The sequence below is a fragment of the Malus sylvestris genome, chromosome 14, assembly GCF_916048215.2.
Source record: "Malus sylvestris chromosome 14, drMalSylv7.2, whole genome shotgun sequence".
Lineage (NCBI taxonomy): Eukaryota > Viridiplantae > Streptophyta > Magnoliopsida > Rosales > Rosaceae > Malus > Malus sylvestris.
The window spans coordinates 2,388,947-2,413,308 of NC_062273.1; the positions used below are offsets into that span (position 1 = coordinate 2,388,947).

Here is a 24,362-nt window from a genome sequence, read left to right on the forward strand (position 1 = left end):
TTATAAAAAATAAAATAATAATAATAATAATAATATCTAAATTTATTAAAAAATTTCTGTAGTTTTTAAAAGTGAAATTCTTAATTTTTTGGGGGAAAAAACGTGGACCGTTGATCTGTAATCGGACGGTCTATTTTAAAAGTCAAATTTAATTTTTTTTTACCGTTGGAAATCCAACGGTCTACAAAAACTAGCCGTTGGAAATCCAACGACATACATTTCGCCACGTTGCCCACTCGGGGTGGGGTGTGAGTGCGCCTGCAAGGCAGGCCCAACCTCTGAACGTCTGTCGGCTACTCGCCATGAAGGCCGCGTGAAAGGCACGCGCCAACCCAATTGCCCGGTTCCTTGCTCAGTCAAATTTGGGCTGCCCTGGAGACCAGCTTGGGCTGGGTCCCAGGCAAAAGGGTGGGCTGAAGTGAATTGACTAGCTCCCAACCTGATTTTTGTACTTTGTGCTGGGCTATTCCACCTCCGGTGGACTTGCTCTAAGATGTAAATTCGAGTTAATTATTAGAATCAAATCAATGCTTCATTTTTTGACTTTTCTAAATTAAATATTTATTCTTTCAATTTCAGAATAAAATGTTTTCACTTTTGATTAAATCCTACAATCCAATTATATTCTAAATATATGTGTTTTCAAATTCATTTTTATGTCAAAAATGCAATCAATAATATTAATTAATTTATTGCTATATTTTATGGAATTTCAGCCCTTCTCAATTTAAGGATATAATTATATATGGTGAGTTCGAAATTAATTTGGTCTAAGAAAATAAAAAACCAAGCATCTAGATCAAAATGCCCCATCTATAAATTATGGTAAGGTTTGGTGAACCTAGCACGAATTCAATTCCAATTAATTTATCTTTTTTTTTAATAAAAATTAATAAAATCCAAGAATGTAAATTAATAAAAATTTAGTTCAGAAATCAAATTTAAAATTGTGTATGAATTCAAGAACCATTGTGTAGTTTACTTTTTTTTCTTTAAACAGAAAATAAACTTTCATTAAAAATGGGAAAAAATTACAACTTGTGTATTTTACTTTTTAAGTCACTTCGTATCTTTCTTTAAAAATGGAAAACAAGTATGTCAATCAGTTGCAATTGACAGCAAATTACAGCTAGGTCTACCTATTTTCATTGGAAATATAAGCCCAATAGCACAAGGACCGCCATTGGTATCTCCCATGCGCGAGAGATTTTTCAGTGAGATCGGTATACGATATAGTACATCATATATCAATATACAAATTATATGATATGTGTGCTAAAAAATTAATAATTTAAAAAATAAAATTTCACACCATTTCTGTTAAAATACGTGGTATATCACTTGTGTTTCCGTCATAACTAAAAATTTCTCCTACATTGGACTAGGATTCTCTCATTTTCTTTTTTTTTTTCATCCATTTTTATCATTTCCTCTCATGCTTTTTATTGTTATTTTTATTTTTATAAAAAATTAATATAAGATGTTAGCGTAGTTTAATCGTGATGTTCAAACAGAAGGGAAATAAAAAAATAAGAGAAAAATAGGGAAGATAATCTTTCTCCAAATGTGAGAGAAGAAAAACTAGGCCCGTCAGTCACATCACAGACTAAAGTAGGAAGTAGAAGCAGAGATCTTCGTCAAGATCTACACTCGATTGCTTGCGTAATTATGTGACTAAACCCTGACATCTCAACATTGGAACGGAAATTTTTTAATTATGACGAGAACGGATGTGGTACATGATATCACGTGTTTTTATGTAAGTAGTAAAATATTATATATTTTTAAGTTATTAGGCACACATATCATATTATTTATGTAATAACACGTAGTGTATCATCTTGTATGACGAGCAGAAAAATCTCTCTATTGGAACCACAAACTCTGATACTTTGCAATACGAGACAGTCGTGGTGCGCAAATGATTTTCTCTCGCTCCTGAACTCCTCCACAACCATTTTCTTCAAATCCTGAGCATGTTCAAGCAAAAACATTGCAACTCGGATTCATTTGACCCGTAAGATAGTTCCAACGTTACCCCCTTCAGCTGAGATATTAAATCAAGGTTCTGGCTTTCCCAATTTCCTTTATCAAATAAAGATGCCTACAAAATTAAAAAACAATCAATTCAACAAAAAAATATTCTACATATAATATGTCAAAACTCTAATTCTTTGTTTGGACAAAGAACTTTAAAGTTCTATGGAACTTACTTAAGCTCAATTTGGTAAAAATGCTCTATGCATAGATGAGGAGTTTAAGCTCAATTTAGTAGAATACGCTACATAAATTTGACGGAATAACTTAAAAAATGACTAAAATGTGTCATTGTTACTTCGAACTAGCCCAAATAACCAAAATAACAAGGACAATAAGGTAAGCAGAAAATTTCACCTTTTGAACTTGAAGGCTAATATCGCCATCACGGAATAGAATATGAGATATTATTTAAGTAATGGTGTAGGTGTGTAACCACATTGAACTTCAACTTCGCCAGATGCTGATGATTCATCATACCACCATCCCATTCCAAATACTTGAGGTTGGGAGCAGAAATTTCCAACGAATTTTCCATCAACGGTAGATACTCATCAATATCCCGGATTATATTTATATCATCATGTTTCTCACTAGAGATCTTAAGATGGAATAGTTGAAGTTGAAAGAAAGAGGAACACTCAACCCGGAATGAGTCCCAAGACGAGCTTTCAATGATGATGTAATGTAACCCTATCACATTTTTGAGCCCCAATGTTTTCAAGAATCTGCAGCAAGAACAAACCCATTTGCAAAACCCCTTCCCACCATCCCCGATAACATAACTCATGTCTCAAGGTCAAGAACCAATAAAAAAGAGGTGTGATATTCACATACCATATTTTACTTCTTACATGTCTTTTTAATTTTCAGTCGTCGGATCAGTTGAATTGAAGATGATCAATGAACAAAAATTATCAAAAGTGTGTGAGAAATAAAATAGGATGTGTGGATAGCACATATCATAAAAAAATATCAAACCCTTTTAGTAGCGTTTAAAACCTGTTTTTGTAACTGTGTTTTGAGTCAAAATTTTCAGTCATTGTGGGGTGTTTCCTTTTTCTCGCGAAAAGGGTAGTTACCCAAAAGAACAGCGTCAGATCACGGTCTTCGAAGTGATAATTTTATCTTTAAAGTGGTATAAATTACACTTTACCACCTTAAATTTGAAGTCGATTTCAATTCCTTACAACATCTTTAAAACATTTAATTATCATACCTTAAATACTATTTTATTTCAATATAATACATCCGTAACATTTTCAATTCATTGATCCATTAATAGATGACGTGGATGCCACATTTATGCCAAATAGCTGCTAAATATGTGTCACGTGACAATTATTATTATTTTTTAATTTAACAAAAAACATGAATCTTCACAAAAAAAAAAAAAAAAAAAAAAAACTGATAATGCAAAACCCACCCCCACCTCCCCGGCAACCCCTCCCCACCCATCTTCTCCCTCCCAAGCCTCCACTCTCTTCACCTCCCCTCTCATCCAAAAACCCACCCCACCCCCACCTTCCCCGAGCCCTTTCTCCTCTTCAACCCCACCCCCTTTCTCCCTTCTCTCATCTGCAACCCCACCCACCATTTTCTCCTTTGCAACTCACACCCACCTTCTTCCTCTCCTCTGCAACTCGCACTCACCTTTCTCCCCCATCCGAACCTTGCTCCCTGATGCATCAACAAGTGGGCTCGTCAGTCAGCTCCAACAACGAGGTATGTATTTAATTTTGTCCTTCAAATTTTGAATTTTTTTGGTGCTTGGTTGGTGGTGGTCTGGATGACGTTAGGTTTGCTAAGGGTGGGTGGGGTTGCAGATGAGAGAAGGGAGAAAGGGGGTGGGGTGGGTTTTTGGATGGGAGGGGAGGTGAAGAGAGTGGAGGCTCGGGAGGGAGAAGAGGGGTGGGGAGGGGTTGCGAGGGAGGTGGGGGGGGGTGGGTTTTGTGTTTTGAGTTTTTTTTTTTTTTTTTTTTAAATTAATTTTTTTTTTACCAAGTGGCACACATTTGGCAGCCACGTGGCACAAATATGGCAGCCACGTCAGCTCTTAAGGGATCAATTGATGGAAAATGTAACAGATGTATTATATTGAAATAAAATAGTACTTGAGGAATAAAAATGAAATGTTTTAAAGATATTATAAGGAATTGAAATTGATCTCAAACCTGAAGTGGTAAAGTGTAATTTACCCTTTAAAGTATGTTATCAGCAAGCCACGTAATTTAAGTACACAGAGAATTGTAAGTTTGTGAGTGACAAGGAGAATGATTTTTTGTTCTTGACAAACTTGTTATTCAGTTTATGAGTTATCACGTTGAGAAAATCACGTTTTTATTTGGCTAAGATTAGGAGCCCTAATAACATGCAATTATATTCACCCTAATAACATGCAATTATATTCAAGTAACCTTATCATGTTTTGACAAGAGTTCAATACCAAGTAGGATTATATCGAAACCCTAATTAATATGGAATATCCTGAGCATCAGTTAATAGGACTGATATCAAGGATGTTTTGACAAGAGTGTAGAACTCTTTCTCATTTCCTACAGCAATGGCAAGTTCTTCTTCAGGTAAGCATACTTCCTTTACGTATGCATGTTGTAATATACATGTGGTTCTATGCCTGCAGTGTCTCTAATGGTTTACAAGAATTAGATGAAAAGGCTTGAAATCTCAAAAGATGAAATTGATTGTTTTTAATGAGTTTATGCACTTACTTTCCGAAAATTCAATACATAAATTTAATTTTCACTCGAGTAATAATTTAAGAACTTAATCGTCAGTTCACTCCTAATAAATCCAATGTATACATTCTGCTTACGAATTAAGAAAACAAAATCCAATATACATAATCAAACCCTATATAAAAAAAGGACAGAACATCCTCTCCATCGATCCCATGATCCCATTGGTCATGCATATTAATGAGGGACGTTGGACTCCCTATTCGCAAAAGGACATAACTTCTTCTTGGTTGCACGACATAGTTTCTCCTTCAAGTCACACGTGACCCTAGACGCCGTATTCGGATACACGAACTCCATAGGTGACATGAAGAAGTAACTGTTTCGAAGAGAGAGTTCGACGTCAATTTCGTAAGCTCCACCTGCATCTTCTTCAACGCTGGCAATGAAGCCGCTTACTTGCCCTTCAAACGAAAGCGTCCCAAGAGTTATATTCTTCGGCACTTGGAGAAAAGAAGTCAATTTTGCAGTGGCAAACTTTTGGCGTTTGTAATAAGCAACGACTTGAATGTTTTCGTGGCGAAAGTGGCGGTCGGGGTTTTGGACGGCGACGGTAAAGGCAACACTGTAGTGGAGGGCGTGGAAGCCATTGGTGGTACTGGTGAGCTTGAACCCGGTGAGAAAGGCACGAGTTACGTTAAATGTGTTGCGGCGGTCGTGGGCCGTATTGTCTGTGTAGACGGCGACGATACTGATGAGGATGCCGGCAATGAGGGCGACCATAACACGTCGAATATTTATTGTAGGGCGAGGATTTGAGGTCATGGTTTGAGAACAAGAATATGGCAAACAAAGCTTGAGATGATCAAGGGTTTAGTTCAATATAGTAAGTATTCGAAGGTGTAAATATGTATATATAGGGTTTTCAATTAGATCATTTTCCTAATCGGAGTATAATTCCAAATGTGGCAAGGATTTCATGATGTTTCCAATTAATCCTTTTCCTTATGGCGGTTTCCTAAAGTTGCAAGGATTATTGTCTCGATCAAACCGAAATGAGTGTATTATAATAAGGAACTATTTTTAATTACGTACAAATTATATTTTGACATATATACAAAAATATATATTTAAAATTACAAAATGAAGTAACTAGTATTATTTTCAAAAAAAAAAAAAGAGTACCTAGTATTACTGTCTGTATCTCGTCATTTCTAAGTAAGAGTTTTTGAGTTCGACTTACTTAAATAGCCAGAGTCAGTCTACATGCAAGGCGAACAAAACATATGCCTTGAACCTCACTTTGAACTTGTCTTGATATTTTTCATGCCCTTATTTACATGTATCTTGAAAATTTCATCATTCGTCTTACTATGGACTTAATAAGGAAAAAACCAAAAATATGTTCTTATTTCTCCAAAATCTACTTCAACGTCCCTCAAATTCATAAAGTTGTGGAGACAGTAAACTAGATTGGAAAATTTCTTAATTTCACTAGTTTATTAAAATAGACACTTATATATTAAGGTACTAAACGAAAAGTTTCCCGTAACATTTTCGTCAATGTCTCAACTTGCATTGAAAAACGAGTTTGATATTTAATTATTGTGAATAAGACAATAAGATAATTACAGGGTTACGGTTAACAATTTTTTCAGTACAGGGTCGATTTAAAATGGGAGCTCACCGCAAGGATGATGAAAACTTTTTGGTCAAATTCTAAATAATTCTAGCCGTCAGATTTGTTGAGATTAATCTCAACCGTTGTTGAAAAGCGTGAAAAGATGGGAAGACTCAGTTCAGTCTCTTTCCACCTCTTCTCGATTTCGAACCAGACCCCAGACCAGAGACCACCACCATCCACCACTCCGTCGCGACTCGCTCTTCCCCTCACGTCCAAAACGGTGAACAGCCACCACTAGTCCGTCCACTCCCTCAATACAATCGACCACCACCGCACCTCTATTCAGCTTCAGTCTCCAACATCTTCCTCCACATCCAAAACGAAATATCCGGGTTTGGGAGGAAACATCACCTCAACTCCACTTCCTTCCACCCTCAATTACATCAAGGTAAGTTTTCAAGTTGTGAAATTTGTGGTTGTGAATCTATGACTTAGGGTTTTTGATTTTCGAATTGGTTATGATTTTGTGAATGGGAATTAGGTTTCCAATTTCGAAACTATGTGGGGAGGGAATGAAATCATTGGTTTCAGAATTTGTGAATGGGAACCAGGGTTTCAAACTTTCAACTTTCCAAATTACGTGGGCAGGGGATGAATTTGTTTAATTCAGAATTTGTGAAAGGAAAATATGGTTTTAATTTTGGAAAAGATTGGGGGACTGGGAATATTAATTTTCGAAATCTTTTAGGAGTTTTGCAAATTATTGATTTATTTTCTCGTTGATGAATTTTGTTTCCATGCTCCTGTATATATCTGTGAGTTCAGTGCATGATCAGAGATTGAGATGCTGATAAAATGTTGGTCTTTCTAGACTTTCTTGGTTGCTGACCAGGGAATGTTTCTTGTTTGCAGCTGTTGGATAATCTATTCGTTTTGTAATCCGTTTATTTGTTCATATGTTTTGTGTACACTGATTTTCAACTAAATAATGTATACATTAATACAATTTTAAGATCTCATTGTGCAATGTGAGAAAATGAAACCTAATAGTCAATTTTGAAAACCACCTCAAACTTGAACGGTGTAAAATGTAGTTAGCCTAACAGAAAAATCATGTGCGCCATTGCAGATTTGTCATGTTCTAATTTACTCTCCTTTATGGATTGCGATGTTCCAATATAGTAATTTACTGTCCTTTACAGGAAAGAGATTCGAACTTGGAGGAGAAGGCACACAAATATTTAATTGAACTGGTATACAGCGAACTACAACATTTTTACAGGAAAATGAGAAATAATTGAATTTTCACGGGAACATGAATGGTCCGCTCTAGCTTTGCATTTAGGATTTCTAGTCTCCTTGATTAATGAGTTGCCTTTCAACTCTTCGCATTCCTTGCAATAAATATTGGAGAAATGGAACAGTCGCCAATACTTCTTATAAAGTAGAAGAAGAAATCCAGTAAGCATACGTCAGGGAGTTAGAGTTCGTGCTAAGAGTATGTCTGACAGAATCACTGATCTTCCAGACTGGGTTGCTTATCATATTCTTTCCTTCCTTGCTGTTACGGACCTCACTCGTTTTGGCTGTGTGTCCAAAAGATGCAGACAACTTTATCTGTCAACTCCTTCATTGAATTTTGATGGATTTCCTGATGCACATATTGTTTCCTGTGAGAAGCGGTTAGAGTTGTTGAGTTCATTGGATAGGTTCTTATTGATGTATCGTGGAGTTAATAACATACAACGATTTCGTATCTATTGGGATGATCTCCTTTTGAATGCAAGTTCAAGCTTCCGTCAAGATGCGGTCTTTCGGATGATGACATGGATCCATAATGCTGTAAGCTGTAACGTGGAAGTCCTTGAGATTTTTGTCCACATAATAATTGATCCGCCAAGAACTTTGTTACCTTCGTCTGTCTTTCTTTGTCGATCTTTGAGGTCTTTGTCGATATCAATGTGCTATAATATTCTTAAATCACCTTCGCTGACTTCTTCCTCTAATCTCGAGTGCTTGACATTGAGTAGTGTTACTATAGAAGATGAGGAGATTTTCAAATGGATCTCGTGTTCATGTAAGTGCATCAAGGAATTACATCTTGAAAATGTTTCAGGAAGCAGTGTCACCATTGAAAGCTCCTCTTTGAGATTGTTTAGTTTTTTGAATCCCAACCACTCATCTAGGTACTGCAACCTCAGCATCTCAGGTGAGAAACTTGAAGAAATACTTATCGACTGGGGATTTGATTCCACTTGCAGCAAATTACTGAATATTCATGCTCCAAATCTTAAGTATCTGAAGTGGTTAGGGAATTTGTTGTTTCACCAAAATTTTGGGAAACTAATGTGTCTGAAAAAAGCTGAGCTTTTTTTGAAGCCTAAAGCAGATGACTACAGCCTCTCGTCTGAGGTTCTTTGCATCATAAACAGCGCTGAAGCACTTATTCTAAGCAAAGAGATCACCATGGTAACAATATACTACTTTTTTTGTTTTTGAAGTAAATTTGTTTTTCTTAATTCTCAGAAACTGATGCAACTTTTACATGAATACTGGTTTTGTTTGGTTGAATTCATTTAGTTGTTCTTGTGCAGGCTCTGTTGAAGGGAGGTTTCATTCCAGGACTATTAGAGAATGTTAGTCATTTGTCTATTAATATTGGAAGCTGGCTTGATATTATACTCCCACAAATGGTCTCTATTTTTGGAAGAATGAATAATTTGAGTAGTTTGAACATCATGTCTGACATACTATTTTTACACCCTATAACTGATGTGAGTACTAGTCTTGCCTCTTTGTGTATTCACTCTTTGCGGTTCTTTTCTAACTTATTATCTTTGTGATCGCTGAATTTTTCGTTTGATTTGCTTGTTGATTTTTGACCTTCCTGCAGTGTTGTGGGTTTAATATGGGATATTGGAGACTGCAAAACTTTCCTTTTATTCATCAACTCAAGGAGGTGACCATAGAGCTGTCGAACGGATCTAATGGAGTTCAGTTTGCAAAGTATATCCTTGAGCATGCTGGGAATTTGAAGGAGATGAAGATTGTTTATTCACTTGAGCAATCTAAGGCAATAGCAAAGTTAAAGAAAAGCAAGAGAGCTTCCAAAATTGCCACGGTTGTCTTTGAGGAGGATAAATTTAGAATGTCCATCCGTCGATCTTTCCACCTTTAATATGCACTTATTCTATCCATTCAACATTAATGTTAGTAATTTTGAGAGGTACATCTGTTTGAGTAATGTGGTTGATGTACATAGCATTAAGTGAACGATGTGTCGGAAATTGAGGGTCCCGAAATCGATCGGGGTGGCGCATGTAAGCATCAAATTTAGATCATGGTGAGTCTTAGCGATCGTCAAATCAGTTGAGTTGGCTTGGTTTCATGCTTGGTTAATGTTTGTATTGAAGCAGATTCGGAGTTAGTCGTTCATTTCTTTAGTTCTCTTAATTTGCCTGCATGTTTCCCTCGTTTGTATTCTTCTTTTTTCCTTTCTAATATATTTCAGTAGGTTTGGTGCTTGAGGTCATTCCTCTAGCTCATTTTTACGGAATGACCAAAATGATTGATAGTGGACAAATTCAGGAATCGGTTCTATCGATTTTAAATCTTAGGGATCAAAGTGATGAGTTATGCTAGTTTCAAAGCTTGTTTTGGCTAAAAAGCCAAAGTCAATGCTAAATAAGGCGACTGGTGCAGTGGTTAACTAAATTTCACCGTAATCAAGGTTGAGTTGTTGACGAAACTCATTAGTGATTAATCGGGCTTTTTGCCTCCAAATGACCCATCAATTAACTTTAAAAATTCATTTATTGGGCAAAACATTCATGAATTAGGGTGTGGCATAGTTACTAAATTACGAAACGGGCATAATGCGTGCAAAATTATGTATGTGTGTTATTCAGTAACTTTGCTAAAAAATAATATGAAGAATTCGCAATTTTTATATTTTATTTATTAAAATTATTTATTTATTTTTACTTCATTGATAATTTGTTAAAAATACGTATAGAAAGCGTTATTCTTAATGAAAATTTTATCAAGATAATGTGTATTAAATATTAAGAATATGAACCTACGTGTATGGTACTTTGAGTTATAAAAAATGTGTACAAAATACAGAAGTATTTTCGAAAAAAAAAAGAAAACGGAAGTATTTTCGAAAAAAAAGAAGATAATATATGCGAATTTAATTATTAATAATAAGAGAGTTTTAACGAAACACTCCCGGTACTATTCATTTTTAACGAAAAATCACATTTTTACCTTTCATGGTACTATTCACTTACACCTTTATTTGTCATTTTTCATTAAAACTAAAGTTTTTGAGGACTTTTCGTTAGTTTTTCTTAATAATTAAGGTGCATCCGGGAGAAGTTAATGGCAGCTGCAAGTTAATGGCAAAGCGTAAGTTAATGGCACCTACAAGTTATCAACGTCAAGGAGTTAGAGCTTGTGATAAGACATTGTAAACATGAAAATTCTGTAGTGAATGAAACAAGAATACGTATACAAAGTAAATTTGTATTAATGAATTTGTAGGGTTACAATCTCTGTTTACAATTTTCCTCTGATTTAGTCTTCAAATTTGATGTAGATGCGTAGGTTGTTGATCCAAGGATCACAATGACTTGATCTTGAACGAACGATTGAACAATTGCTTCAAGTTTTGAGCTTGAAACGATGCGTGGATAGTCTTCACCTTAGGTTTAGGGCTATGTCAAAGATGTTCTAGATGTAGAATTTCGTTGATTCTAGGATCCTGGCGACTTGATCTTGAATCGAACGTCGTTACAAGTTTTGAGCTTGCAACAAAGTCTTGAAGGAATCAACACAGGTGCTTGTTGATTCTTTAAGGGAATGCTTTGGCTTTGGTCGAAAGAAAGCTTCTGCTTTTGTTGGGCGTTCTTCGAAGAGAGCTTTGGCAGCGTATTAGTCTTGAAAGATTTGTGCAGAGGTTCTTTTGGATGTGTAAATTTCAGCCCTTCAATGTAGAAATTGTAGATCTTTTTGATGTCTTAGGACCTTGTATTTATAGACTTCTCAAATCTTGCATTTGGATGAATTTGGCTTTGATTTGTGTCTTGATTCGTCCATAGGAGAATTTAGGCATGTTTTGTGTCTTAATTTCAACCATTTTCCTTGCTTGGCCAAATTATAGGGCTTTCTTGTCTATTTTGTGAGCAATCTTCAATTCTTGCTTGTTTTGTGAAGATGCTTTAGCTTTATTTCCGGTTTGGGGAGCAATTTGGACCCCTTGCCGATTTTAAGGAGATTTCTTCCCCTTTGCCAAATTTTAGGAATGCTTTTGAGCTTCTTTTGTTTGATTTGTGACACATGTCATTGATGACTTGTCAATTTGTGATGAGTCATACACCACGTGGAGCTTTATGATGCATCATTTGTATGCAACGAAATGTAACTGTCTGACAGAATTAGTGATCTTCCAGACGGAGTTGCTGATCACATTCTTTCTTTCCTTGGTATAACAAACCTCACTCGTTTCGGATGTGTGCCCAAAAGATGCAGACAACTACTTAATCTGTCAACTCCTTCATTGGATTTTTAATGGCCTTTTTGTGAACATATATGGTTACATGTGATAAGCGGTTAAAGTTGTTAAGTTCTCTGGATAGGTTCTTATTGGTGCAGTGTGGAGTCAATAACACACAACAATTTCGCATCTATTCGGAGGATGATACCTTTGATGACGAAAGTTCAAGCTTCTGTGAAGATGTGATCTTTCGAATGATAACATGGATCCACAATGCTGTCAACTGTAGCATGAAAGTTCTTGAGGTTAAATCCGGATGCTTGATCCAAGGTTCTTAAAGCACCCTCGCTTACTTCATCCTCTATTGGTTGTGGATCTATGAGATCTCTATTCGTTTGCATGCAGCACTGCAAGATTCATAAAGCACTCTCGCTTACTTCATCCTCTAATCTCGAGTACTTGAAGTTGTCTTCTGTTTGTATAGAAGACGAGGGGAATATTTTTAAATTTATTTTCATGTTCATGTAAGTGCATCTTGTATATGTGGAAGGAATGTCACCATTGAAATTGTTTAGTTTTGTGCGCTCTGAAGAACCGGAACGCGATAGGTTTTCACACTTCCGCCTTAGCATCTCGGGTGATAAAAGGTCGTACCCAGTGCACAAGGCTCCCGCTTTACGCAGGGTCTGGGAGAGGTGAATGTCGGCTAGCCTTACCCCCATTTATGGAGAGGCTGCTCCCAAGTCTCGAACCCGAGACCTACCGCTTATGGGCGAAGGCACTTACCATCGCACCAAGTGCGACCTCGGGTGATAAACTTGAAGAAATATTAATTGACTGGGAACTTGGTTCTGCGCACACAAAAACATTGAATATTTTGCTCCAAATCTTAGTATATGAAGTGGAGTGGGAAATCGTTGATCTACCAAAATCTGGGGGAACTATTGTGTTTAGAAAAAGCTGAACTTTTTTTGGATTTTGAAGACCACCTTAACTTCTTGTCTGAGGTTCTTTGCAAGGTTTAAGTTCTTTGAGCCAGACACAGTGCCGACTATGGTAACGAGACTCTACTCTTAAGATATATTTTTTCTTTAAAAAGTATTTATCAATTTGTTCTTTTATTCTTTCTCTGCAAGGCAGAGAGTTAGCAAGCCAGGTTTTTTTTTTCTTTAGTTTATTTAGGAGTATTTATAACATGCAGGCTCTGTTGAAGGGAGGAGGATTCTCTCCCCTCCTAATCTCTCTTCCCTTCCCTCCCTTCCGATTTGAACGGTTACGATTAAGCCACGTCAACATCTTATATTAATTTTTATATAGAGACAATAAGACAAAAATGAGTGTGTGAGAGGAGGGGAGGGAAGAGGATGAGAATAGAAGGGGAAAGAATCTTACTCCCTGTTGAAGGGAGGTTTATACCACTGTTAGAAAATGTCAGTCATTTGTGTATTGAAATTCAAAGCTCGCTTGATGCCCTACTCCCACAAATGGTCTCTATTTTTAGCGTGGAATGCATCCTGCAAGAAGCACACACTTCAAATGCTGGATAACTTGCATTTTTAATAAGGGTTGTTTCGAAAACCATATTTCTCTAAAAGCACTTTCAGTTATTTAAAATTCTTCCCAAACGAGCTCTAATTTGCATATATGCAATCACATATTAGAAGGTCCTACTCCTACAAAAAGGTTGCCTCGAGCATGTTAGAAAGAAAATATGAATAGCACATGAGTGATGTAATGCGATCGATCATCCACTTTTTGCACTTGCTGTAACACCATGCCAACTATCGAAAGATACGTGACAGCTTGACTTAGTTCTTTATTAGGTCCTGGAAAAGCTCCGGCAGATGGAGGTTTGTAATCTTGGTCCTCTTTCTGGTCTTCTTCGCCTTCGGTTTGCTGGATTTGTTAGGAATTCCTTGAGTCTCTGCCAAGGCCCTTCTTTTTGCAGTATCCGTGGCCGGCTTCATCCCATTCTTCTGGAGCTCTTTCTCAATCTCAATCATATCGTGAGGCAACTCAATCGCCCTAAAGTGCGCCTTAAGTTCATCATCAACCTTGAAGGACCGCTTGGGGGGGGGGGGGGGGCGCGTTTGGATATGCTATGTTCTCTTGTGAATCAAAGTTTGAAAGCAGCCAGATGTCGCCCGAAGCTTTTAAGGCCTGTAAATCGTCCATCACATTCGGGTATGCATTCTTCAGATCAACGACAGGTATTCCCACTGGAAACTCCCCTATTAGGGACCGGAGCTGACTTTTGTCCGCGATATAATGCTTGGGATTATAAGAGAAGCTCTTGCCATCATAAAAAAACTTTAGGGTTATTCCTCACACTGTCAAAGACGGCTTTGTTAATTAGCATTCACATCAACATAACGTGCTTGATTAATTTGCTCCATTGTGTACGAAAGCCTCGTCTCCCTCAACAGGTCTATAACAAACTTGATCTGAGCTCCTAGCGGGGCTTTCCGTATGCTAAGAATGTGTTGGAGTCTCGCTATATCATGTGAAAATTTGACAGGCATTGGAGCAGCAGGAGGCTTAGAGACTACTGATTGAAATCCCATTGAATTTTGCGGTTGGTTGGTTTTGGCTGCGATGAGAGGAACGGAGAGAGTCGAAGATCAAGGATCAATGGGGGGATGAGATATTGTCGTTCTCGTTTGGGTGTTCGAATACTCTGCTACTGCGACTGGGGAATTTGTAATCCTCTATTAATTTCCTATACTTGTTACGAATCCTATTCCTATACTTGTTAGGAATGAATGTTTCTCTCCATTGCGGTGTAGTATTTGAAAGGGAAATTAGTCGGTCGATCACATAAGAGAGTCGGTTAACTTGATCTTTGCTCTATATCGGGTAACAAAACCCTAGTTTCACATCCTTCAAGTTTTGACGTGCTCAGATCATCCATGTTGCGAGATTCAATCAAACGTTCTAGTCTACTAGCGCGTGGGCGTTCTAACTGACACATGATTCCTCTAGACATGTAGTGTTTTGCTTTGTGTTTTAAGTACACTGAAAAATCTCTCCCTAAATGGAATAAATTTCAAATGTATAATTACGTATTGGTGCCAAATATGAACGTTATATCAAGAGAAATTTGGAAAAACGTCATTTTTATGAGTTTAAGAAGACTTTTGCCCTTCCTTTTAAAATTCCTATAATCTTGTCCTTTTTACGTGTGAAAAGAATTAACTATCCCTAATTGCATTCAAACTCTTTCTCTAGTGTTCATTGATCAAACTCCCATCGGAACTCTTGAGTAATATGACAAGAAGCAAATATAACACTCTCTACTATACAAGAGAATATGGGCTCGAGTTGTTTTCGAGGAGGCTCGAGTTGTTCTCAAGGGTTCTTGAGCAACAAAGACTAAGCAAAGTGTTTAAATATACCTCCCATGGAAAAGTCATCATCACGGTAGGGCGCGGGTCCATTTTTGGTGGATTCGAACTCGACTGGTTTTTTGTAAACGGCTAGGTCAAATGGATTCTTTTTCGATCATACATCGTATAACAAAACAACAATATAATAAATCTTTACATATTTCTCTTACTAAAGGATTACGTCTAACAAAGTCAATACCAACCGATGTTCTAAAAGAAATCAAAACTCCAAAAGTCCAAGAAACCACTTAAGCTATTAAAATAACTTTATCACCTAACTAAAATAAATCAAAGAAACGCCCATAGTGCAAACTATCTCATGCAGCTCAATCTTCAATGGTTTGAATCTGCCCTTGCAACCATAAAATCAAATAAGAAACTAAAAAGTGATTATTGAATGTGTTAGCTAAAGCAAATATTTTTTTTTTAACAAACAACATTATCTACACTAAGGGGGTGGGGGAGGGCTAAGCCTCACAATAGGCTACCAATAATATGGTTCAAATTCGCCTTTGGTGAGAATCGAACCTAGGACCTCTTACTTACAAATGAAGAGAAATATCATTAGATCGTAGTATTAAGTGACAACTAAAGCAAATATTTAGAGTCGCTAGATCATGAAATGCATAGAATAAATCAACATATATACTTGGATTCAGTTGGCGTGCCTTCTAGTTATATGGCCAAACATAAGCTTTTTTCTTTGATTACATGATCTATTGAAGGTGAAGAAGTTTGATATTTGTTTACTTCTTAAGGTTATATAGACACAAAATTATGGATTATGGGCTTCATTTTGGATCACTAATAAAATAAAAAGTGTTAGGACAATTCCTGAAAGATCCAGGCCATTTTGGATCAGTTGATCATGGCCCTGAAACCGATGCAAGTAAAAGTCTAGCCTCTTTATTCCCTTGTGTGTGTTTTCAATTGATTCGCATTTTGATTGTTGTCTTTTTTGCAGTGCTCTCAGGTTGACATTGGAGACTGGGGTTTGCAAAACCTTCCTTTTATCCATCAACTTAAGGAGGTGATGATAGGGCTATCCGATGGATCTAACGGGATTCAGTTTGCAAAATATATCCTCGAGCATGCTCAGAATTTGAAGAAGATGAACATCGTTCATTCACCTCGGCAGTCTATTGATGTAGCAGAGTTAAAGAAAAGCAAGAGGGCTTCCAATGTTGCACAGTTAGTCTTTCAGGAGGATCGACCTAGGAAAATAGTAGATCTAGATACAGTCTTCTAGATGACTTCGTTGTTGATGATTTCCAGCTTACATCTCTTGCAATTCAACAAAAGTAACGTCTATTTTTTTTTTTTTTTTTTTTTTTTTTATAAAAAATTTGTAAGTGTAAGGATGAGATAGTTTTGCCTTGGTGTAAGGGTTTGATGAGCTTAGAACAGTGGGGGTCTTGAAGGGAGGTATAACTAATCGAATCATAAATTCCGACATTCCTATATTGATCAATATAAGAGAAGAGGGAGGGTTTTTTCATAATAGATAATCATAATTTTAACGATCTCGCCAGATAAGGGAAAGTTCTCTCAAATGTATTGCTTCTTGTTGTTTTCAAAGTCCACCCATCTCATCGCGCTTGGTATCTAGTCGTTGGTTTTTCGTCTGGTCTTTGTGAATCTTTGAGATCTTCTGTTGCAAATATTTGGTTCGATTTTGGAATTGCCCTCCTTTTGCCCTTTCCATCTGGTCCCAAATACTTGGAGTTGAGGCATGTTGCTACACACGACGGGATTTTTTTTTTCGACTGTATTTCATGATGCTGCAAATGCTTTAATCAGAGGTCAATTCCTTAAAGAAGTTCATGGAATTTGTTACAGATGTAAAAAATATAAACCAAATTAAGGTTAAATTGTAGCTAAGTTCCCTGAACTAGGATTTCATCCCTTAATTGCTCTCATTTGATTCTTTGTAGGCAAAAATATATATCAAAAAACAAAAACAAAAAAAAACTTGAAAAAAATAAAGTACATACAGTCAATTATGTATTTTTTTAGTTCTATAAATTCAACTATATCATCTACGATCAATTTATTTAACCCTAGTTAGTAAATACTTTCGTTTCCATACATGTCTAAATGCTTTGTTAATATGTAATAAAATAATAGTTTAACTGACATAGAGGGTGAAGAGCAAAACTTTAAAAGATATCACCACAGAAACTGTCAAATTTAAATTTTGTAAATACTCTAAGTGCATTGTTAAGTATTGGCATGGAAGTAAAAGTCTATCCTCTTTGTTCCCCTCTGTGTGTGCGTTTCAATTGATTCGCATGTTGATTGTTGCCTTTCCTGCTGTGTTCTGGGTTTGAAATGGGATACTGGGGTTTGCGAAACCTTTCATTCACTCATCTACTTAAGGAGGTGATGATGGAGCTGCTAATTCAGTTTGCAAAATATATCCTCAAGCATTCTCGGAATTTGAAGAAGATGAAGATCGTTCATTCACCTTGGCAGTCTAATGATGTAGCAGAGTTGAAGAAAAGCAAGATGGCTTCCAATATTGCCATAGTTGTCTTTGAGGAGGATCAACATGGGAAAAGTTTGATTCAGTCAGTCTAATGACGATGAATAAAGAGTTTTTCTATCTAAACACACCACCTATCTAAATTCACCACAATTTCTATCTAATTTTTTAAAAACACAACATTTGTTGCTAAATTGGCCTTAAAACACCAACACGAAGACATCACGGGACAAGGTGAGAAACCCTAGACCTAGACGCAGGAAGAAGAGGAAAAAAACCAAAGAAGGTAACTTGTGGGGAGAAAAAAAAAAAGAAACCCTAGGACCTAGTTAGGCCGATACCACGTAAAAAATTTAATTTTTCTAATCAATTGTGTATGGTTACAATATATAGGGTATGAGATAATCCATATATGGAAGGATTCTACAATATATAATTGAGTTGACCTAAAATATAAGAAAACATAAATTAAGGAGAAGAATCCGAAGATGATGATTCTACTTTAACACCCACAAATCTTTGATTTGAAATCTAATTATGCTTGTTTTACTTTGATTCAACACTACGAGCGACGTTTTCTAAACCCTTTAGAATCTAGACTAAATTACCAAGTGCTTGCTAGTTTGTCATATCATTCTTCTTTTTAATTTGCCTATCATTTGGAATTGATTAATTTCTTCATCTGGTCTTTTTTATTTATTTTAATAAATGATATTATCTACACTAAAAAGAGGGGGTGGGCTTAGCCTCACCATGTGCTAGTAATAGTATGGTTCCAATTCGCCTTTGTTGAAAATCAAACCTAAGATCTCTCACTTAAAAGTAGAGATGAATGTCACTAGACCATAGTACTAAGTGGCTCATCTTATCCAAAAAGACTCAATCTTCACCTATAACTACAATATGTTGTTAACGATGACTTTGCAATGTGAAAACTCAATGTACAGAAGTAACGATCTCCAATCAAAATCTCTCCACAAACCATTTGGGTAGCCCCACGATCTCCGATCTTCATCTAACTACTGGAAATTTTATTTTATTTTCTTCGGACTTTGTGGGTGAGTGTCATTTAGGGTTTGTGGAGGAACCAGGTCGCTTCAAGGTAAAAGTAGATGGTGCATGGACCAAGGAGCTGAATTTGGATGGTGTGGGAATCATTATCAGAGATTCGAATGGGCGTTGCTTAGCTGCTTCGAGTAGGAGGCGAAATGATGTCTTCTCCCCTATTCAGGTTGAAGCTTTGGCAGTGAGAAAGGGGCTTGCTTTGGCGATTGAAAGGGGTTTTCAAAATATTTGTCTGGAAAGTGATTCGCTTTAGATCATTGTGGCTTTACATCGTTCTTCTACGGATGTGTTTCTCATCGGACCAATCATAGAGGATGCAAAGTTACTGCTGCAATCGATCATTGAAGCTAACGCGTCCCATATTTGCCGCCAAGCCAACTCCGTAGCTCATAGGCTTGCTGGTCTTGCCCTCCATTCTGGAGGTGATTGTACCTGGATTGATGTAACTCCCTCTTTCATTTGTAATGTGCTTGAAGAGGATTATTCCATCCCTGTACTTGTTGAGAGTTGTCCCACATCGATGAGGGACAATGTTTGCTATGTGCTTATATGATTTTGGACTAATCCTTATATTGCCAATTAGTTTTATGGTAAAACCCTAATTTCATCAGTACTGAGTAGCCTATTTATCAAAAAAATATATGCCGTCTTTTATCAAAAAAAAAAAAAAAAAAAGGTTTGTGGAAGAAGATGGATGTTGGAGAAAGAAGATGAACCAAAGATTACTATTGTAGATAGAAACACTGATATGGCATAAGTTCAGCCACGAAATTTAATATATAAACTAATATATTGGCAATTAATGGGGTGTGAGAGTCAACCTCACTTTGAAGGGTTAAGCAAAGTTGTTCTAAAAAGGTTGAGGAGAGTGTATTCAATTGAAATTTTGAGAAATTTTAATTGATTTATAAATTCATAGATTTTGATGAAGTTTAATGATTTCTACAGATTCTATGTAATATTTGAGTGAATTCAATTCCTCAAATTCTTGCAGGAGAGGTGAGGTTTGAGAATGCATAAAATATCAAATTCTCTAACTTTTTTAAAATTGTTATAAACTTTACTAGTTTAAGTGTGATTGTGTAAATCCTAGATTAGATTTGATTATAGTTATTATTTCCTATATGGACTTGTAATCTTTGGGGATGAAGGATTTATTCTCTCTCTTATTACTATAAATAAATGCACTACATAGGGGAAGTAACACACATTCCTCTACATTCTACAAATACATCTCTCCCTACTCTCTCTCTTTGCCGCCGTCCCCCTTTCCTTTGTTAGATAAAATAGGCTACAACAAAAAAAATTTAAAATCAATTTTTATTAAATACACCTGAAATGTTATAATTTTTTGTGAAATCCTTATTGAATACCCCTAGACTTTCGATGAATCACTAAAAACCCCAATTGAATATCCCTATATTTGTAAAAAGAATTGAAATCTCTCAAAATCTCAATTGAACACACCCCTAAACTTTAAGTTGTCAGGTGAATTCCTAGCGTATTCAATCAGATTTAATTGAATAAATATGAAATGTTACGAACTTCTTTAATATCTTAATTGAATACATTCATAATTAAAATATCTAAGAATCACAATTGGATATACCCTCCAAAATCTCCACAATCAATTAAACTCTATCACAATCGATGACTTTGTAAATCCATTAAGATCTCTCAAAATCTCAATTGAATGCACCCTACATAAATAAGGGTGTGTGAGAAACTTTAATGGACACGTGAAAATCAAGCCCCCGCCAAAAAAGAGAGAAAATAAAGTATAAAAGTAGGGTTCCTGTCTTCTCTCTGCGTGCTCTGCTTTCTTAAAATCCAAGAAAGAAGACGCTTGCTTGCTGGTACGTCCTGTTATGAAGATTACTAGCTACTTGTCTTAGTTGCTTTATTGATATTGTGGGTTAATATCTTTGATTTGGTAATTGATTTTGGGTTTTAGTTTGCGATGCAACGGGTGGAAGGTAGTGTTATTTGTATGCTCTACTTGGTTTATTTTTGATGAATTTATTGAACCAAAAAAATGCAAATGGCTTGTAGCTCATTTGGTTTAGATCATTTGCTTGCACCCGAGTTTCTATGTCCGCCTCTCTCCATAATTTAGATGAGTTTAGTGTAAATTATCCTATTGTTTGTATAAAAAAAAAAGAAAAAAAAAGTAAACTAGAATAAACACGTCGAAAACTGTAAGTTCTATTGAAAAATAGTTCACTATTTTTGCTCTAATTGTGTCTTAGGTGTGAAATTTCTCTAGTGTTACGAGTTAATTGGATTTTCTCTAAAGTATTAAGTTTACGTGTTTTTTTTTCCTCTGAAGTGTGATGTTATGATTTCATGTGAAAACCAAGAATGAATTCTCGTTACTACAGTGTTCATGTGAAAACCAAGAATGAATTCTCGTTACTACAGTGTGTATTTATTTTGTTTAACTGAACTCTTTAACCACCCTTGTAAAAGTGCAGAAATGGACAAACCAGTACGTAGATCACTAAAGATGGAAAGCGTAAGTTAGTGGCAGCTGGAAGTTATCAAACGTCAAGGAGTTAGAGCTCTTGTGAGTATGACAGACAGAATTAGTGATCTTCCTGACGGAGTTGCTCATCACATTCTTGCCTTCCTTCCTATAACATACCTCACTCGTTTCGGCTGTGTGTCCAAAAGATGCAGACAACTTTATCTGTCAACTCCTTCATTGGATTTTGATTTATTTTATGATGCACAAGTGGATTCCTACTTTAAGCAGATCATGTGTCTGAGTTCTTTGGATAGGTTCTTATTGATGCATCGTGGATTTAATAGAATACAACGATTTTGTATTTCTTGGAATGATGATTCCCTTTACCATTTTCTTGGATATGATTTGCTTGAAGATGCGACCTTTCGAATGATGACATGGATCCACAATGCTGTAAGCTGTAATGTCGAAGTCCTTGAGGTCGATATCCAGATGTTTTTTGATCAGGAGATACGATCTTTGTTTCCATTGTCTGTCTTTCTTTGTCGATCATTGAGGTCTCTACTTCTGAACATGCGCGGTACAATTCTTAAAGCATCATTGTTTGGGTTAATATTTGAACTTTGAACTAAAGGAAGAGAAGCCCAAAAAAGAAGGCCAAAAGGCATGATTCTGCCCAAGGCCCAGCACTGAACCCATTCACCTAGCCCAAGGCCAAATGCTGGTTCCACATTAGTGCAAAGAGCAAGTGGCCTACAAAGAAGTGACACTTGATGGAAATCAACCTACTCTGCCCAAAAGCACTTTCTGAATGGCAGAGTACGTAAATTGCTGATGAGTCACTACCCCTCTGCTGTTTTCGGGCAGAAACCAAGCTGCAAGCAGTTAGGCTAATTTGGCTATAAAAGGAGGAAGAGGGCCCAAAAAACAAGGACACTCAATCAATTAAACAAACAAATATACAAACTCTGCTCAAGCCAGACTTGCATCAACAAAGCTGTAGTCAGCCTATAACCTTAATCCTTTTCAGGATCAACCTCAATCCTTTTTAGGATCAACCCTCACAAAAGCCATCTTTTGTCTAGTTTAATAGACAGTAGTATCGATTCCTTTTTGCTCACCCTGCTCACCATCCACTCCCTTCTTTCCCAAACCTTTGTATTCACAAATAAGTGATGCTGTACAAGATTCAACCTTGCCCGACAAGGTTAAATCTAGCCCGACTCCCTTTATTTTGTTCTTTACTTAATAGATCTGGTATTATCATGTATCCTTCAATGTACATTCAAGTTATTTCCAGTCTTTTAGTGGTTCAAAGCTTATCATTCGGGCATTATCATTGAGCTAAAACCATTTCGGCCAGATCTGGACATTCGTTCTTCAAGCATACAAGATAAACAAAAGTCCTTGACCTTAAGGCATAAAAAAGAACTTAATGTAGACTTAACACATCTACGACAATCCTTTGATAACAAGAAGTCATAATAACTTGGGGCGCAAGTCATCGGCTTAAATACACTTGTTTTACGTCTGCCATACAGAGATGGCAGTGGCATACCTAAGCACTTAAGTTAGTTTTGATTGTGAGCTTGCAGGCCTACACCTAAGGCCTTGTAAAGGCACCTTTCCAAAGCTAACTTTGTTCTCCACTTGCAGCATTGTGACGAGTAGGAGACCGACAATCAACCAAAGTGACAACTCATCGGGGAACTGTGTGCTCGAGCCAGGAACACCCACTGACGACATTCCTGCCCGAACATAGTTTTGGCACGCCTAGTGGGACAAAATCTTGTATGCTAAGAAGACAAAAAAAGGAACAAGCCTTCGAGTGGGGATCAAAACAGAAATCACCTCACTACATACCAAGACCTAGCATGGCAAATCTCCCCGAAGACTTGCAAAGACTTATCTTGTCGGGAAGCCCGACCTCTTCTGAGAAATCAAAAGGGAAGGTCACAAAAGAAGATCTACAAGCCGCCATGATGGCTATCTTAAGAAACTTGGAGAGGAGTTCTCTAAATATAGAGAGAAACTTTGGGGAAACTAAAGAAGAGAGGAACATAGATTGTCCCATGAATATGCAGAGAAGGTCAGATCTGGAGCACTCTGCTCCAGAAAATGATAATGTTAGGGCAACAAATGAGACCAACCCTGCGAAAGAACCAGTTGCTTCCTTGTTCCCTTTACTGGAAGAAGAAGGGAATAAGGAAAAGAACAAGAAAGAGACAAAAGTTGGCCAGTTAGCTTTGAACAAGGTCACAAAGCCAGAGTTGTCTGATCCCTTGTCATTCTCATTGAATAACAGGGGGCAATACGGGCTAGAAATAGTGCAAACGAGGGGAAAATCTCAAACTAATGCAGTAACTGGTGCCATTCCTTTTCTACAAGCCTCCGTAAGCATGATTAATTTAATGTGGGCAGAAAAAGGAAAAAGGGAAAGCTACTGGAGAAGTGAGAGCTGAAAGGCGACAAATTGATAGGCCAACGGAGGGAGCTATCAAGTTGCCTAAGACATCAATAATCAAAGGGGTAGTTTTGTGCAATAAATGTCAATGTGAGTGTGAGCTAGAAGTGCCAGCTGCAGGAGCCATCATTGATAAGGAATTAATCAAAAGAAGAGAAAAAGAATAACAATAATCTCGCAGAGATATCATACAGGCAGCCAAGAAAGAAACCTCTCGAAGCGTCTTCCAGAGGTTGGGAGGAGATTTTCAGCCAAAGAACTTGTCAGAAGTATTCAGAAACTATGAAGCTTTAGAAGAAGTAAAGGACAAGGAGACCAAGATACCAAAGTGGGTAGACGTAAAGCCACCTCAACTAAGATATGCCAATAATGTCAAAATGAAAGAAAGGACAATGAACCCGGTCACTAAAAAGAATGTTGCCCGACTCAGGCGGAGATGTTATATAGTTAGAAATGATGGAAAACCTGTTAAAGAGATGTGGGCTTCCATGATCAGGAGAGTCCAAAGGCAACATAAAGCCCACATGAACTCATTGAAAGTCCCTACCACCTCAGAGACCTCTAAGAATGGAGAGGTAAATAAAGTACCTAATGAAGGAGAGAATCAAATCCACTGGAGAACCAATAAGGAGGTAGAAAAA

General features: G+C 36.8%; 2 protein-coding genes and 2 pseudogenes across 3 annotated transcripts; 2 read left to right on the plus strand and 2 right to left on the minus strand.

The window, feature by feature from the left end:
* Positions 1 to 4,970: 4,970 nt before the first annotated feature.
* On the minus strand, positions 4,971 to 5,558 carry LOC126600387 (uncharacterized). Its single transcript, XM_050266971.1, has one exon. The coding sequence runs from the start codon at positions 5,556 to 5,558 to the stop codon at positions 4,971 to 4,973; it is 588 nt and encodes a 195-aa protein (XP_050122928.1).
* Positions 5,559 to 6,525: 967 nt separating this feature from the next.
* On the plus strand, positions 6,526 to 9,810 carry LOC126599326 (putative F-box/FBD/LRR-repeat protein At4g03220). Of its 2 annotated transcripts, XM_050265688.1 has the most exons (4): positions 6,527 to 6,805; positions 7,560 to 8,826; positions 8,952 to 9,131; positions 9,251 to 9,810. In XM_050265688.1, exons 2-4 carry the CDS (start codon positions 7,858 to 7,860, stop codon positions 9,533 to 9,535), a joined length of 1,434 nt encoding a protein of 477 aa, XP_050121645.1. In that variant the 5' UTR covers positions 6,527 to 6,805; positions 7,560 to 7,857; the 3' UTR covers positions 9,536 to 9,810. The 2 variants fall into 2 exon arrangements, with proteins under 2 accessions (XP_050121646.1, XP_050121645.1); XM_050265689.1 differs by lacking the exon at positions 8,952 to 9,131 and having other exon boundaries at positions 6,526 to 6,805.
* On the plus strand, positions 9,633 to 12,382 carry LOC126600388 (uncharacterized; annotated as a pseudogene).
* Positions 12,383 to 13,662: 1,280 nt separating this feature from the next.
* LOC126600389 (uncharacterized) lies at positions 13,663 to 14,418 on the minus strand (annotated as a pseudogene).
* Between the last annotated feature and the right edge of the window lie 9,944 nt (positions 14,419 to 24,362).

Excerpts from the sequence above, each read along its gene's own strand:
- LOC126600387 (XM_050266971.1), bottom strand. The coding sequence starts at position 5,558 with ATGACCTCAAATCCTCGCCCTACAATAAATATTCGACGTGTTATGGTC.
- LOC126599326 (XM_050265688.1), top strand. The coding sequence starts at position 7,858 with ATGTCTGACAGAATCACTGATCTTCCAGACTGGGTTGCTTATCATATT. Across the intron at positions 8,827-8,951 it reads TAAGCAAAGAGATCACCATG|GCTCTGTTGAAGGGAGGTTT; the intron begins GTAACAATATAC and ends GTTCTTGTGCAG. Across the intron at positions 9,132-9,250 it reads TTTTACACCCTATAACTGAT|TGTTGTGGGTTTAATATGGG; the intron begins GTGAGTACTAGT and ends ACCTTCCTGCAG.